This window comes from Daktulosphaira vitifoliae, unplaced genomic scaffold, assembly GCF_025091365.1.
Source record: "Daktulosphaira vitifoliae isolate Bord-2020 unplaced genomic scaffold, ASM2509136v1 Scaffold_4, whole genome shotgun sequence".
Taxonomy (NCBI): Eukaryota; Metazoa; Arthropoda; class Insecta; order Hemiptera; family Phylloxeridae; genus Daktulosphaira; species Daktulosphaira vitifoliae.
Genome location: NW_026099575.1, coordinates 27063198 through 27082206, shown reverse-complemented (window position 1 = coordinate 27082206; position 19009 = coordinate 27063198). Strand labels below are relative to the sequence as shown.

General features: G+C 24.1%; 1 protein-coding gene and 1 long non-coding RNA gene across 2 annotated transcripts in view; one reads left to right on the top strand and one right to left on the bottom strand.

Moving 5' to 3' along the window:
• The window catches only part of LOC126904096 (uncharacterized), a 57823-nt gene that overhangs the window by 27692 nt on the left and 11122 nt on the right, over positions 1-19009 (bottom strand). The window contains exons 2-3 of the mRNA XM_050682819.1: positions 13406-13543; positions 920-1034 (exon numbers count right to left, since the gene is read on the bottom strand). Coding sequence (XP_050538776.1) covers positions 920-1034; positions 13406-13543 — 253 coding nt within the window. The remainder of the gene's footprint in view (positions 1-919; positions 1035-13405; positions 13544-19009) is intronic.
• On the top strand, positions 3771-6746 carry LOC126904102 (uncharacterized). Its single transcript, XR_007703656.1, has 4 exons — positions 3771-3914; positions 5035-5124; positions 5190-5352; positions 6570-6746. It is a non-coding gene; the product is annotated as an uncharacterized LOC126904102 (long non-coding RNA).

Genomic DNA, 19009 nt, shown 5'->3' with positions numbered 1-19009 from the left:
ATTTTTTAATCGAAAATTCGTGTCATCAAAAAAAACAATAAAAGTTAGTGAAATCCAACAATTATTGGATACTGTCACTCTCAAATATAATAATAATAAAGGATATTAGGGGACTAAGTAATCCAAATGGAAACATTGTGACAGGTAGTAAATTAGGTTTTTTAACACTTTAAACTAATAGCTTGTAATGGATTGTAAGACAAATAAACTTCGAGTTCTAAAAACTAAAATTGATAAAATAAACATATTCGATTTTTTAGAAAATAAAGTATTGTATAGACGACATTATTTACATGTAATTTACAATGATTTATTAATAAAAATCATGATGATTTAACTAAGATGAATTAATCACGAAGTGAACTGTTGAAAATATGTAGTTTTAAATAAAACTTGTTTCATTTTAAATACTATTAAATATAATATAGTTATTAAATATAAATATAAATATAATTTGTCATGGCAAGATATTGTTTTTTCTTTTTATATAATTAATAAAGCAGCATTATTTTAGTCAATAAAGTATTCTGCACAGATTTCAGTTATTTATTCCATTATACTCATAACAATGGTTCATTAATAATAAATTATCTCTAGAAACCTTTATTTCTTTAAATGAATTATTTTATTTTTAACCTAAGAATGATTTACTCTGTTTTAATAATAACTCAACAGAAAATTTTCATAAATAAATTAATTGTTAAAATAGTATATCAACTTAAATTTTATTAATTTATAAAACACATATTAATTTTATTGTGTATTGAATAATAATCATTCGTCATTCAATGAAAATTAAATGCTTTAATACTATTTCTCCGTTATACAATAAATATATAATTATTTGTTAGACAATTTTGACTACTCTCATTTTTAAACAATCTATGACTTGACATACTCGTAAAATAGTTCTACAAACCTGCAGCCATAACTGTAAGTATACCAGCTGGTATTGCTAAGCCCAAGTTCATTTTTCCTTTTTCTTCTATTATTGCTACCATACCCATCACGAGTCCTGTAATGCCACAAACGATCTGAAATCATTAACGCAATATTATTACAAAGTCACGTAGACAAAATATACAGGGTGTTCTGACAATTTGCCACATGTAAAGAATGTGGATATGTCAGAATATCGTGGGACACTCTGCGTATGACAATACAAAAATAAGGGTCGAAAGAATTTTTAATATTTATGGAAAGACTGTTTGTGAAATAGACTTCATGTTTTTTTATAAAATACTCAGAATTTTTTTTGACTTGTAAAACGTATGAAATATAAGGGTCATTTTAAAATACCCGTTTTAATAAAAGGTGTTTTAACGAGGTTGTTTTGTATATTTGTTTTATAAAACAATTATGTATTTGAAAAAAAAAATATTATACACAAACGCACACATTAATATTTGTATGTAATGATATTTTAAAGAGAAGCTTTATGCCTTAGGAGTAGACTCAAGCGTATGCTTGGGATAAAAAATTATTCTAAACTTTTTTAATATACTTAGAAATTAAAAGCGGTTTAAATATATTTAAAAGGTTGTTTTCCTTTCAAAAATAAAATGAAAGATTTTTTTTGAATTAGGGCGGCGTCCAACGTTAATTGTTTTGAATTAATCATTAACAATGGTATTTTTAGGTATTATGTAATAGAATGAAATATTCTTTTAGAATTACTTAAATTTGAAATAAATATATTTTCATTTTTCAGTATTTTTATTAAAGAAAAATTCATGCTGTTTTTTTTAACAACAGAATCATATATGTTTCATTTTATTAATTTTTTCACAAAAATAAAATAATTCAAAATCAAACAAATTAAATTAAATTTTACTATGTAACTTGTAATCTATAGTATTTTTTTGGCTTTGAGCATTAGGGTTATATAATTAATTTTTAAGGATTTTGAGAAGTAGTAGTCTACACGGTCTTTATATTGTGATAACACTATTGATAAATAAATGATTATGAACTGTGAAACATTAAAAAGCGCACTAATGTATTATAAGTATTGACATCATAAAATGTTTAACTTTATTTATAAATTATTTGGATCATAAAAATGTAGGTATGGAATTAAACTGAAAGTTTCGCCTTTCAACGGACTTATAAATTTATTTTTTAAAAAATGGCAGATTTTTATAAATGCGGTTACTAATTTTAATTAATTTTAAATCTTGAAAGTGCACGCTAACTCGTTAATCATTGTATTATTGTAGAATTCCTAGTAAGTATCGTGATTACTTAGTTAAACAGAGTAAAAAGATTTTTTTTATTATAATAGTTTTATATTATTACTGACGTTAAAGTATTACGTATATATTATTATATATTAACATTTATTTTTAACTTTTATAACCTTGTTTATTATATTATAAGCCACCATTGTGAAGTTTATAAAAGTGCGAATTACTTTGTATTCATTCAAGTTTCTATTTGGTTGTGTCTAAAGTAAAGGGTGTTTTTTATTACACAAGTTCCAAACAATTTTTATTAATATTTACGTTTTTTTAATTTATCATCTAAGTTATTAAATCAAAATAATTTTTGCATAATTAATCAAAATAATACCCAAACGTAAGATCATATAATATGTTACTAATACTTTTATAATAAAGTTATAATAGTTCAGAATTATATAATATAAATTATTTTTTATTTAAATGTTTCAACTTTGCTTTTGTATTTTAATTCTAAAACTTTTTAAAGCAAAATCTAAAAATGAAAATTATAATTATTTATTCTTTAACATTTACAATGAATATAACGTATCTATGTGATATGTTTAACACTTTCATTGATTTTCAAAGCTCATTATTTATTATTACAATACATGTTACAACTTAGAACGATTATAATATTATAATAGCAAATAACAATGCATTATACAGAGCAATAGATAATATACATGTATTGTTTATTACAGTCACATGTCTTTTTTAATTACATCCCCCGTTTAATGAAACACAAATACAAAGGAATATGTTCAATATATCTTATTAGTTAAAACATCCCCAAATTAATCATGGTATTTAATGTCGCAGGTCGTCCTATTTGTGATAATTAAATGAAATTAAATCAATTTCGAAAAATAATGTCATAAAATACTTAATTACATAATATATATTAAATTACATCAAAAGTATTTATATGAATTAAATTTTATGTTATGTATAATTTTTATGGTATACTATCAAATGTTTTACAAAATCAAGTTTTTGAAAATTAACGCAGATAAAGAAAAGTTTTCTCCGTAAACACTAGTGATGTTACGAACACTCATTTTGATCTTGAACCAAACTCGAAACGGAATTTTATTTTATTTGACTGATCACGTGATTCAAATAGTTTTTTTTAATAATTAAAATATTTTGATTTTGTTTTAATATGTTTCAATATCTTTGAACTATACAATTTAATATATACCAGTTATAACAAAAGTAATTTATGTTTTTATATTTTAATTTTCTATTAGTTCTAATTTTTAAAATAAAATATTCAGAGTGTCTTATTTGTCTGACAAGTATACTTTTTAGATTAAAGAATTTAACTGAATTCATTTTGTAATTTTAAATATGCCTCTAGTGAAATACTATTAAAATGGAAAATATACTACTGTAGGAATATGTATGTTGTGTCACAATTAATGACTTTTATAGATGTTTTCAAGTGTAGAAATCTAAAATTAAAAATAATATTTATAAATAACTCAATAATTTTAAGCACAATGTAAGACTATGATTTTATAAAAAAATGTACTACGCATCAATTTTCCATACACAATGTATTCAAAGTAAAATACAATTATGCAAGAGAGATAGACATATCAATACACTAGGATTTTAAAGTTCAATTCTAAAAAAGTATGTTCATAAAATTGTATTTATGCAGTTTATTATGTTAAATTATAAAGGGTAAGTTTACGTTCAATTAACTTTTTAAAAACATTTATGAGGTGTATTTTTTATTCTTTAAACATAGTAAGACGTACATCGAAGACTATTTTGTTTACCTAAAAATCATAAGGAATTTAATATAAGTTAAGGGTTTCGTTCGAATATCTTGAATAATGTTTGTATAAATATCGTACGCTCATAATAAAAACTAAAACTTATAATGCTAATAAAAAATTTTTCTTGGTGATGTCCGAGAAATCAATTCAACTCTGTGTTTTTGGTGTATCCATATACATTGAGAGTTGTAAATAAAATACTTCACAAATATATTACTAATACGATGATTACTGCAACTGTATGAAAACAGAGTCTGTTCATAAGTTTCTGAACTATGTATTTTGAATAAATTAAGGATATTTTTTTTTACTTATAATCTATTGATACAACTATTGGCGTTTATTTTGTCGAACTTCACAACATTACTTACTAAAACAAATGTTAATAGCGTTGTTTTAATTTGTTGTGAAGCAAGACAACTTTACACATATCAATACAAACGTAATATTATAATTTAATAAGTTAAGATTTGCGTGTAGTTCATTTTTGTAAATTAATCAACTGCTTTCATACTACTAAAACACGCAAACAAGTATTATTAATCATTCCTTATTTATAAGTCGTTGGATGGTATAAACAATAATTTATGTTTCATTATTCAAAAATGACAATCTGCTCTAAATTACTAAAACTGTCCTGATGAAATGTTTAATTCTCTGAGATTTTAAGTGCGATTCTAGTAACTCACAACGCGATAAAATGTCATTATTTTATCTTCAAAATAATTATCAAGTCACCAACTAGAACACTGTAAATGATGATGCGATAGTCGAGAAATTGTTGTTCCTTTTTATATCCTTAAATTTTGTAAAGATTTTATTATTCTATATTATTGCAGTTTGTAACAATAAATTGAAAAGTATCTAATCGTAAAATATTCATTATTTCAAACAGTAAATATCGTTACACATAAATGAATAATAAGGCTCTTGTAAATATAAGTTTAGCTGAGAGCAAAGTTCATTATTTGATATTTTATTAATATTATAGTTTATTAGTTTTTTATTTTTTAAATTACTAGGTGTCATAATAAATTTCCTTTAAATAAATGTGTAAAGAAGCCGAAAAAATAAGATATTCAAACTCAACAATACAAAATTATTTTTTTGAGGTAAGTTTATATATATTTTTTTTTATATATAATTTAAATAAATAACATCATTTTATTATGGTCAGGTCCATCAACTAAAATAAAAGACTAGAAGCTTAATAACTCTTTCGCCTCGTAATTGTATTAAGGTCATTATTTACTACAATGGTAATTAAAAAATTGTGGACAGAAATGTCAAAAATACGTATCATATATAATACGAGAGAAAAAGTAGAACATCATTATAAAGTATGTTTTTATAAAGATTAATGTAGAAATTTAATGTGAATGAATTTCACACTTACTTGTTGTAAAAGAGCATTGAATTTTCGTTGTAAATCAATGTTATTATATAATAAAATAAAAATATATATATATCACTTAATAAGAGAAATTGACAGGTTATACTAAATTAAATTTATTATTATATTTAGTGCAATGTTTTTATATTTTACTAGACTTTGACAATATCTAACTTTATTCCCGCGATAGTAAAAAAAAAAAAAGCAATGCGATTTTGACTAGCTTTTTTTTTTTGAAAATATTTTACTATTTTTATACAATTGTTATTGAATTTGTAAATTTATCACTTCCGACCACTTTAAAAATGATACTCCAATAATGCTGTGCTACCATTGTCTTTTTAGATTTTAATAATATCTGTAAAAACATTGTTTTAGAAACAAGAAATATAAATAAAATTTAAAGTAAAAAATGTTTTCTTTAAAAAGTTTTGCAATATATTTTTGTTAGAAAATAATATTTAATTAATTTTTTTTTCAATTATATAAAAAAAAGAAAATATATTTTTAATAAAATGTGTTTGCTCAATAAATGATTCATTCGCAAGTAATTTATTTACGTACCTGTAACTGAAAAGTAGAACCAGATGGCTTTGTGTTAAGAAACTTATAAAGTTAATAATGAAATCTTTACTGTCTGTCTTTTATCTTAAATCATTCAGCTTTAGATAAAATAAAAACGTTTTTTTTAATTTTCTGAAGGTAAATACACAGTTTTACTCTTGTAAACTAATCCACATTTAATAATCTCGTTTGTGTTATCTCAAACTTATACAGAGAAAATATTGAAAATATTTTAATTTGCTGGTAAAAACATATAATTAATTTTTGATATTCATGACGTATTTGTAGCGTATTTTAAGCTTGTAAATTTCTATCGTAACCTTAAAAAAAATATTTAACAAAAATAGCGAATAAACGGAACTAAAGGTGGCCTGCCCCAAGTAGTTGGGATAAAAACGAGGAAAAAGAAGACGAGTGAATAGACGGTACAAAGATTTTAATGTAAAATCAAATTAAAATTAATTTGTTTACTTCGTTTTATTCAATTTTTACTGCTTGACCCCGTATGGATTATATTTTATTATGGAAAAAAAATGTCATTAAATAGTTTTAATTTCGCCTTTGAACAATGATGCCACATTATTTGTCCTTTTTTTCCAGGTGTTTGATAAAAACAGGATAATTTATTACTCAGAAGTTTTTAAAGACGCCAAAAAAAGTTTACAATGAACCTTGTTATACAGTCTTTAACTTAGTAATACTCTTTTATTTTATTTTTATAAATTTTGAAAAAAAAACTACATTAAGGCACAAAAAAAGTTATAATTACAATTTCAAATACAGCATGAATAGAATAAACGATGCTTAATTGTAAGGTAACATATAAAAATATGGAGCTTTATAATAATAATTAATTAAGTCTTAATTAACTTGTAAATTATTTTTCTTTTTTGTACAATAGTTGAAAAAACGATAATGTACTATAAATATATAATACAATTTATGTTACACTAAAATGATGTTTAAAAAGGATGATAATTTATTGATAGTTCGGTTTCTGTTAAAAGCTTAACCTACATAATTTTAAGACATTCTAATGTTTATTTTTTTGTATTATGCAGTCACTCAATGGGAGGGCAAAAAGGACATATAAGAAAATTTATCAGCTATAAAACTAAATAAAAATAGGTCACGCAGTTTTGAAATGAACGCTTATATTGCTGAGAATTTGAACGATGTACCTCATTTTAAGAATCATTTATTTTTCGTAAAAAACTTGAAGCAAATCGACTTTTTATGACGATTCTTTTCTATTCTATTTTATTATTAATGGGATCCCTTAGGAATGTTCATTGAAATAATTAAAATATTTTCTTTACTTTGTGTATTTTTTCATGAGTATCAAATTTTTAAAATATTTATTAAAGGCGAATTTTAGTTTATTTACCAAACTTTACAGAGTTATTTTTTTAAGCTTCTCGGTGAAAAACATTACTTAGAGTTATGCGAATATTTTTGTTTTGTTAAAAGTTACTTTACGTGGTGCTTAATTCAACTTAAAATATTTCGGTAACAGGTTTATAGAGTTCAATTGTTTATTATGTCTTTTTATATTTGATATGTTTAAAACATGAGAATAAAATTATTATAACAAAATATTTAACAAAGAAATAATTTAGTATATATTAAGTTATTTTGTCAAGCCTTTTTAATATCAAAGATTGCTTAGAGTTATGCGAATATGTTTGTTTTGTTGAAAGTTACTTTACGTGATGTTTAATTTAATTCTAAGTAACATGGAAACGAATTTATTGAGTTCAGTTGTTTATTATTTATTTTTGTACTTAATGTGTTTTAAACAAAAGAATAAACGAATTATAATAATATATGATAAAAATATAATTGATCAGTTTCTTAATCAACTGTGGATTGTAATTAATAATTAAAAGTACATTTACTTAAAAATTTATTTATTATAAATAGGTTCCGGATTTAAATATCTTTAAAAACTTCAAAAATTCTTATATGAAATTGCCAGTATAAAAATGTTTTAAAACGTTTAAAAAATCTATATATGCTTTATAACGTTGCCTTAAAATAAAAAATACTATATTAAAATAAAAAAAATGTATTTACATAACAAAATTGCTCAAACTTTTTTTTATAAATTGATTTGATTTTGAGAAAAAACTATAGTTTAATTTTAACTAAAAAATTGTAACTTTTAATAGTTTAAATTTTTAATATTTAAAAAAGTAATTAATATTAAATAAAATGAAATTTTAAACACGATAATTTGATTAGCGCAATCAAAACAAAATGTCTGGGAAATTTAACTTCATATTTTTAAAAACAAAAAAAAAAAAAATAACTACAAATTCAAAATAATGAAAAAAAATTGTCATTTTAAAACTTTTATTACATAAATTGAATTTTGTGCTTAGAGAGCATCGCCTAAGATAATGTAAAAAAATGTAATATGCATTGAAATTCGATCCCTAATAAAACATCATATTTATTACAAATTACTTTAGATTTATTCTAATCAACGGAAAAGGATTTATATAGTTTAATTACTCAAGTTAAGAAATTGGATTTTATATTTAATTTTAATGAAGTTAATATAACCATTTTACCGTATTCTGTTTCCAGTTAATTTTTACTAACTCATTGCGTTGAATAAAAAATAATTAAAGTTATTGAAATATTTTCTAAATGCCATTAATAAATAGTTACACCTGTTGAATACGTTATTTGGCGTTTCAGATTCAGAGTATTCTTTGCATTTCGAAATTCTGTTCGGTTTATTTTGAACTGTTTTGATTAATCTATTGAAATGTCCATGATAATACAGTGTGATGGTCATTTCAATAGATTAATCATTAAGACACGATAACTATAAATATATTTATAGCTATCGTGGCTTAATCGAAACGCTTAGAATTTAGAATGAAAAGGGCCGTAAGAGACTAAGCCTTGATGAGAAACGCTGGCGTAATTAATTTAGATTCATAGTCGAATGGTTGGCTTAACACGAACAATTCAAACATGGAACAACGCGTTTTCAAAATAGTGTCAGAAATCTATTTCACCTTTCTGTTATGATATGCATACATTAGAATTTACTGATTGTCAATATATATAAATTGGTATAACGAGAAGATAATTATGCGTGTAATATTTCGGGCAGATCATATAATTTATTCTGATAATAATTATATCATCAGAATTACTTTGATTGTAATCAGATAGTTTATGCAAATAATTTAACAGTCGACGTACTCCAAAAATTTACCTGAAATCATTTCAATAACCAACGCATATTACATACAGGGTGTTCAGTAAGTCAGGAAACGGGTTTCTATTGTTCTCATTGTTACAAACAATGAGAACAATAGAAACCCGTTTCCTGACTTACTGAACACCCTGTACATAATAATGTATATTGTTACTAGATAAATTATTCAAGTACTGAAATAACATAATTTTGAAAATAAAAACATCAATAAATCCTGGTCGACAAAAGGTTATAACAAAAAAAAGGGATACAGAAACTATTAAAAGGGTAATAAACTCCTACCATTTGGGATTCCCGTCAGAATGATCGCTGGACTGTCCGTTTAAATGTCCATACGTCGTCCATTTGAACGTCCGTAAAAATATAACACACTTGTATAAGGCGACGCGTGTTCCTGATCACTTTAAATTAAAAGTCTTTTGCTTATCACGTGTATTTCTAGTTAAATAAAAGACAATTCTGTTTGTTTTTATTTTATATCTCGTGTGAAAGAGAAAAGGTAAAATTTTTCGAAAAAAATAATAAACACCCTTATTCAAATCACCGTTAGAATATTGATAAGCACTTTTAGACTGACAAAATAAGGTAAGGAAAAATCATTATTTTTTTTGGTAATTTAGCGAATTCAGTTGCTACTCAGATAGTTTAGCTTTAAACAATAAAGTATTCTAAATGAGAAAATAAGGAAACAGAAAAATTAATTCATTTTACTAAAGATTATGCAAATTAGTTTAAGGGAAATACAAATACAGTTACACGCAGAAAGACCTAGTAGCAAGGCGTGGGTTTAACAACTAGGGGCTACTCTGAAGTAATGCCTAACGGCAGTTCCAGGGCGGTGGAAAAAAACNATGCAAATTAGTTTAAGGGAAATACAAATACAGTTACACGCAGAAAGACCTAGTAGCAAGGCGTGGGTTTAACAACTAGGGGCGACTCTGAAGTAATGCCTAACGGCAGTTCCAGGGCGGTGGAAAAAAACAGACTACTCTGGGTAAAAATCCTTGGGGCGATGTATAACAACAGTCTCAGGCTACTCAAAGTAAAAACCCTTGGGGCGAGGAATGGAAAAACGCCACTCGAGGCACAACATTACTTCATTTAGCATACAATCCCTTTAACTAATTATAAACTGAAATAAAAGGAATAATTCAATTTCTACGCCATTGTGCTTTATTGTTTGAACTCTCAAACCTCACTTCCTTATAGTAAGGAGTAACTACAACAAACATCTCCTTGTGTATGGTAACTTTAAAGAACGAGAAAAATAAAAGACAGATATTTGAGCTGCTTGTGAGTGACGTTTTAAGTTATCTTTTTAAAGATACCTCTTTTTGAATTACCATAAATATCGCCACCTTATTTAATTCTTTGTAAAATTTTATTTTGTCCTATTTATTTTCTTTTTGAGTTATTATATTTTTTCAACTAAATAACACTTAATATGATTAATAAACGTTATTCAATTGCATTGATCTCGAAATTAATAATTACCTTAACTAAAAATGTTTAAATAGAATTTTTATTTCTTCATTGTCATATTGATTTATTATATTAAACAATATCACTTTTTCTATTTTATTTTTACTACCGAAATGAAAATATTATTCGGTGAACATTTTTTGTTAAGTGTTTAATCACTTATAAATAAAATAAGTTTGAAAGTTTTATTTCATTTTACATCGAGTAATAATTAATGTTATACAAACATCTCAATAATAAAATATATATAATTGATATAATATATTACAGAATAGTTAGAATATTTGTATTATTTAAATATAAAGCAAGAATAATTTTTAAGTTGCAAATCAAAAATCTTATTACTTACTTTGTTATTACTGTAACCTGTCGATTAATAAATTTTCTTTTTATCTAAAAATCTATAATTTAATCTTATTTTTGACATAGAATGTACGATAAGAGAGGAAAAATAATTGTATTTCTTAGTGTAAACACATAATTTATTATATATTTTGGACTCAAACGAACTAGTATTATTGAAATATACGATATCACGAAAATGTTAAACGTAAAATAATTATTCAGTATAAAATATCATGATAATGGGGTAAGTTTAACAGAGTATCCTGTCATGTTATCAATTTGACATTTTGTAACAGACGGCTACGTGTACATGCCATTCAATGATTCGAACATCATATCCGCTAATCATAAATTATTTAGTACAATACCCTTATGGAAATGATTTGATAATTAAAAATAATATACGCCAGTATAAATTACTTCCTTTTTTTTAAAAAAATCGTTGGTTTACCATGTAAACTTACTAAAAATAAAATCAGTTGCCATTAATTTTAAATATATTATGGTTAGTTACATAATTTTACATGAATAGAGAAACAATTAAGACTCATTGAAAAATGAGCAAAAATTAGGTGAGTGTGGTGGTTCATTGGCCATTAACCTCCCCCGTAATCAAGTGAACAATATCGTGATGTAACAAAATCAATATTTGCTAATTGCTTTTCAATCCGAGTAACTTTATATTATAATGGACATATGATCAATCCCATAATAATGACCGTAAGTACATAATTGACATAATTCTTTTGAAGTGTTAAGTAATGACATATCAAATTAAAAAAATTAACATTTTTAATCATAAAGAGTACATAAATGACTCTTTATTAAAGTAATTCATTTGTACTCGAAATATATAATGTTTTTTTTTTAAATTTAATTAACAACAATGAATATTACATTTTTATGTTTCACTTCTAAAATAATTACAAATCACATAAAATATTGAATATGTAAATTTAATTAAGTATTATGAGTTTGTTTAACTATGTAATATATTTTTTAGTAATTTTTATGGTATCAATTAACTTAATTGATACATAATACTATTACTTACTTTCAGATTTATAATGAAATGGCGAGTCGCAACAATAGAGCCTAGAGAATTGGACGTTAACAGTATAAATGTATCTGACTTAATTTGCGAAATCTAAATAAATCTTAAATACTCATTAAGCTTGCCAGTTGCTTAATCGCTTTGAGTATTACGATTCAGTATTAATCAGTTTCGCTATTCTTAACTGTTAAAAAAATAATTATAAATACTTTAAATTATACTTAACACTTTCAGTAAAGTAAACTTGATCTACCATTTAAATGTAAATTACACTAAATGTTTAAATGGTATATATTGTTTTTTAGGCGATAAAAAGCTTACTCATTTTAATTTATATAATCCTAATACATTTGTACATTAAAATAAAGAATGAGCAGAGAGAAATTTTAAAAAAGAAACATGTAATACTATAGAAATTCAAAGCATGTTAAATGGATCGAATGAAATTTATGATTACACTCAAGTATAAATTTTAAAAAATACTACTAAAGGATTTCATTTCGACAAAACATGAGATTATTTTAGTTATGGTAACAATTGCGAAGAATAGGACTTTCATTTTGATTTACGTAATACGTCATTCAAAAGGTTTTTGTAAGATAGAATTATAAAAGGTATCAAAAGAGAATTTTGTGATCCAAGTGTAGCTCTTATTCTAGATTCAAAAATAATGATAAATTCCTACATTGGCCGATAAAACGGACAATGGAAAAAACGGCTATTGATAAAACGATTAATGAAGAAGCGTTTAATGAATAAAAAGACTAGGAAAAAACGACTAATGTGGAAAATAACCGAACTAAACTAGTGCCCTAGATTTAAAATATGAATACTTTTAATGTAATTTATCTTTTATTTTTATATAATGAGAAAATAAAAAAAGTTGAAATTTAAATATAAACTATATCTGACGATAAGAAAATTTAAGTCCAAATGTATGATTATGTTAAACAGTAAAAAACATGTTTAAATTGTTATTCATGTATCTAATAAACTCAAAAAGATTTAGAACTGTATTGTTCGATACTGCTTACACCATTTAATGTAGTAAATTTTCGGAGATTAATAATGGACAAAAAAAAAGTTTACTTAAAAATGTAAAACGCACTTCTAATATATTGCCCCGGACGGCAAAATATCTTGGACCGTAAAAAAATCCATAAAATATAATTTGCACTTAATCCCTCATTTTTCAAAACTTTGAGGTATTATAACTCTTTTAAATAAGCGATTCAAATGTCTAATAATTTAAACATTGGTCGACTTTTCCTATTCGTTTTTATCATTGGTAATATTTTCCGGGTAATAAATTCTTACTTGCAGCACTCGAAGTCGGAGAACCATAGCAAACGGATAGGTTTTTGTTGATGAAGGGCACAACGTTGTATCTTCCAATACGTCGTTATCATCAGTTAAAATAATCACTGGTTCCTTCCGATGATTTAACTGGATAGCCTGCGGAAAAATTATTAACCTATTAAATTATAATTCAAAATTAATTTGCTTTAGTGGTCACTTTAACAAATGCAACCTAATTGACCCGTAGATTATTATCCTATGTCTTTTTATGTAAAAACTAATGGATTTATAAAAATAGCTTTGATGGTATTTTATAACAACACCTTGTTGTTTCTGTTTGCCCTTTAGTTCTTATTTGCATATTTAACAGACACACAAATAACTAATATTGTGTATTAATTTTATATTTTTATGATTGAATTTTTTCTCGTCTAAATAGTTTCAACTATCAAATTGCTTCATTAACTTCACAACACTAAATAGTACATTGGTTAATAAAAGTAAAATTTTATATATTCTAGATAATACCACTTGGAACTTAAATTTAATTTAATTAAAACTTTTGAGTTTCTTTTTTTAAGTAAATACATCATTAATATACTTAACACGAATTCACTGAGTTTGAAAACTCATCTTACACATTAGGTTTATCAAAAACTTAGAAGTAAAACATAAGTGGTAAAAAGCTGTCAAGATTAAAATTTTTAAGATTTTCAACCAGTAATTTATATTTGAAATAAATCAATTAATTTAAGAACGCCATAACTGACTGTGATGACAAGATGATCATAAAAAGTGTTAATTTTAAACAATCATGTAATAACGAACTGGATTTGAATAATTTGTAAACTTTAAATGTGTATCAGAAGTTCCCGTTGAATGTGAGACTTAAACCTAAAACGGTTAAACTTTCTGTCTTTTCGACGATAGCCAATTATTTTAAAGTTAATATCAATGTTGAAACAGCATTATTTTAGTACATATATGCGTGTGATAGTATTCCAGTTGTACAAATTTATAGGATGGGACGCGAGAATAGTTATTTTTTTGGAATAGGACTCGAAGAGCTTTATAGAGAAAACCTAAAGTTGTTTCTGTGAATATAGTCATCACTTCAATGATATCTTCCATAAGATATGTTCATGTACATATCTTAAATAGAATATATCAATGGACTTTTTTTTGTCGTCAAAAATCTACAGTGCGTTGCTCGTTTCAATAATGGCTTATTTACACGCCTTATCCTGTATTAATACTATAAAATACATGTTTAACAACAATGAGAATGAAAATATATTTTTAAATAAATAAATTTACTTTACTAAATATTATAACTAATAATACTTAATGTATTAAAAATAATTTTTTAAAAATTTAAATGATTTTTTTTAAATAATCTAAAAATTCAGTTATTTTACATTTAATTTAATCAAAATTAATACTTTCAAATTAATTACATTATATTGGTTTCCTTCTTTATACCAAAAAATTTATGTTGCTCACTCGAAAATACTCTTTAATACTTTAATAAGTAAAATTAATTTTGTACAATAAATTTAATCAATATAAAATTAATTTAACTATCATCCATAACCACCTCTTTGAAACAAATTTAACTTTCCCTTTCATTTAATCATCTTATTCTCTGATTACAATTGTAGTTTTCAATGGTACAAACAAAATCTAAAGTTTAATATCAACTTATTTAAAATAAAAAGTAGAATATATATACATAAAAGTTTATTTCATAACAATAACGAACGGAGAACAATTCTACATACTACCATGATAAAGAAAGTAACAGTGGAAAAATTGATATTTACATAAATAAACTTTAATAATGGATAATAGTAATTTAAAATTTAAATCTGAATCTACACAGAAAGGAATAAGGTATAATAATTATTTCATAAAGAAGATTTATGAAAAAACTCAAATATTAAATTCTATTGTAAATTAAAATCAAAATCATGAAAGTGTATTTGACAAGTGTCATAAAAGTTGTATTGAGGAATTTTGAAGGCATTGAACCAAAAGATCTTACAAATGTATAAATTATTCGACGATATAAGGCTATATAAAATAGATCACTGTAATTTCATTTCTCTTGAAATGATTTCGGATTTGAAACCGTTTTCATAACGTTATAATTACCAAACAACGATTTAGAATGATAAACCGTAAAAAAATGTGAATGATTAACGAAAAATATATAATAACGACGAAAAATACATAATTTTAAAAGAAATGAAACATCAAATATAGTTAAAAACTAAATAGGAAAGAATTAAACAGAAAACAAAAACTTTTTGATGATTCGTTATAACTTATTAGGCATAAAGGATTTGGGGGAAACAAGTAAGCCAGTGTTTCTCAACACAAAAACTAAGTAAGATAAATGTAAGCAATCGCGGGTTATTCCAAATAAGATAACAAATATTATCAATAACGTTTAAAAATCGTAAAACGTAAAACAAAATATTAATGACGAGTCAATAACGAACAACGTAAAACATAATAAATTTATATTATTTAAATATTGCAAAACATTTAAAATATTGTAATTATTCACATCGTATAATGTAATTTTACCGTTGACGTGTTAACTGTCGTAAAAACAAAATAAATAATTTTGATCAAGACCTGCTCTCAAATTTCAAAATTTAGGTCGACTGTTTTGTATGCATGGTTTTGTAGCAAACCATGTGTTGCATTTTTTATTTTTCTAAAAGTTTTTTTAAATTATTTTTAGTCCCAAGTTGTCTTATAAAATATTAAGTATTTATTTGACTCTTAACATTGCCTTTGCCAAGGAAAAAAGATATATGTTTATCACTCGGGGGTTTTAAACCTGAATTTTAAATTAATGATTAAATATTCAAGTAAGTCGCAACTACTATTTTAGTTATCTTCTAAATGATGATTATTATACGGTGCGTAAATGATGTGCACTTAAATTTATTCTACTGTTTGCAGTCTTGGAAAATATCATAAAGTGTAATTTACAAATAATGCTTAAGCTTTATAAAATTCTTGGTTATAGTAATATTATATGGAACAATGATATACACATTCAGAGTAAAATTATTATTTCTTTAGCTGTAAATTATTAGCATCAATTATCAATTATCAATAATTGACATCAATAGAGTAAAATTATTATTTCTTTAGCTGTAAATCCATAACCCTTTAATATCTTCATCTTATTCAGTCATGGTTTTAAGTTTAAAAAATAGTTTTAAAATCTATTTATTCATTTATAAATCTTTATATGTTTTTTATTAATTGTAGACATTTTAAAACTGCTGTAATTTATACGTATCAATACAAACAAAATTACATGATCATTTGATATTTACAGGTGTTTATATTTCATACTGTTGCAGGTAAAATGTACATTTATTTCATTTATTTTTTAAATGCAATATATTAAAGCTTAATTGTTAAAAACTTAGGCCACTTATATTTTACTATATTTAGGTTCCATTAAACAAATTAAAATTATAATTGAAGAGCCAATACAATAAATGACTTTCTCCATTCTTTGAACTTGATTAGGAAACAAAAAACGAAATAATTTTATTACTGAACTTTTAATGTGTCATCATAATTTTTACGGTATAATCTTTTTAGTGAACAGATATGCTTAATAATCTCGTCAAACAGTGGCAAAAATGATTTTCTATTAAAAATGATAAAAGATTGAATTTCAAAAAAATATGGAGATTATTATATTGGACCCCTCAACTGCTGAAAGCTTATAGATATTGAATTTGACGCATACAAAAATGAATTAATCGTTTATGACGGTTACATAATCGAAAAACAACTTAACTTGTCATATAAAATGTTAAAACATTTTGTGTGGCCATTAAACTAAGCTAAAGTGGTTGTTCCGACAAATAATAGGAGCTACAAGAGTAATACATCTAATATTCGTATGTGGTAATGGCCGAAAGCTGATGTACTAAATATCAACTTGGGAGAAATAGTTTTTCAATTTTTCTCGCTTTAAAATAGAAACTGCTTTGTTTTTAAATTGACCTTTTATATGCGTTAAAATTTTTATTTGTTGCTGGTTTTTTATGGTGGTAAATTTGAAGATCGACTAATCCCCACTCTATAAGATTATTGTGGAAAAAAGGTAAAATTTTATAAAGTTCAACGTGACGCAGGCAAAACTATCCTGTAACTTTACTCTCTATGGACAACATGTTGTTTTGTACCCAATTTGAGTAGAAACATCATGAAAGTTTACTAGTCCGTATAACAAGAGTTTTTGGCATATAGTGTTCTCATAAGTATATTGAAGAAACTTCACTACTCTACAAATAATATATGAAGAATATAAAAAATACTATGAATATTTTATTTCTATTTTGAATTTAATTTGAATTAGCTTAAGTAACTATCGTTTATGACTCCTTTTATTGTGGTAAATTTATTTACAACTAAATATTTCAGATAAATTTATTCTGATATTTAATTAGATATGCCATAGCACATCACTGTCAACATTAAAAGTAACTTTTATATAAAAAAGTAAATCATGAAGATATGACAAGTCCAATAACTTATGATTCGATTATCATTTCGTTTAAAATTTTTTTTTAATAATGATGGCTCTATTAGACTATATTCAAAACATATTTTTTATTAATACATCACTAATAATAAAAATAAAAAAAATCTTATTTTTTATATTTCTCAAAATGATTAATTATTCTAATTTAGCCTTTTTCTTACAAAAAAAATTAGTGGTTCAATAACAATTTTAGATAAAGTACTTATCAAGTTACGAGTACTTTAAAACATAGAGTTACTATGAAAAATAAATTTCAATGAAATGATAATTGATTAAAAGTTATCGGAGTTGTGATATTTTCACCTCCAGTCATTACTTCAAATTATTATTAAATTCCTAAATACGGGTATAAAAAATTCCATTGACCAGTCATTATTTTAATTGAACTATTATCTATTAAACAAACTAGTTAATTATTGCCCTAACGTTTAAAAAATTATAATTAACACCCTTATAAATGATATTGAATTAAAAAAATTATCAATGAATCATTTTGTATATGCATACTCTGATGTTTATTTTTTTGAAGGGCGCTATTTTATTATTTTCTATAACATGTCATTAGTTTAATGTATTATAAAATAATTAATTGTTAATATTCATAGCGTATTATATAAAACTTTTCTTCCAAAAAAATATAAAAAAGTTTCAAAACAATATCAACTATTAGAATTTGTAAATCTTAGAAGAGCATCGCTCAATTTTAATATTATGAGTTAACAAGGTTTTAATTATGCAATTCATTATCTTTTTGTTTATAATATTCACATGTACATGTATTCTTGAATAACTTAATCTATGGATTATAAGTAATAATACAAATATTTGACATGTATAATCATCATTCATAATTTTTAGTACAAAAGTTTAGTAGTCCTTTTTGGCGCCACAATAATCAATAGTACACTCCATTATTCAGCTTATGAAAGAATGTTAATTATATTTACAATCGCAGTAATAAATGTTTCGCTCAATTGAAAAATTAAGTACAAATTAAAATATACTTTCTCATTTTTTGAAGTCATTATAACATGTAA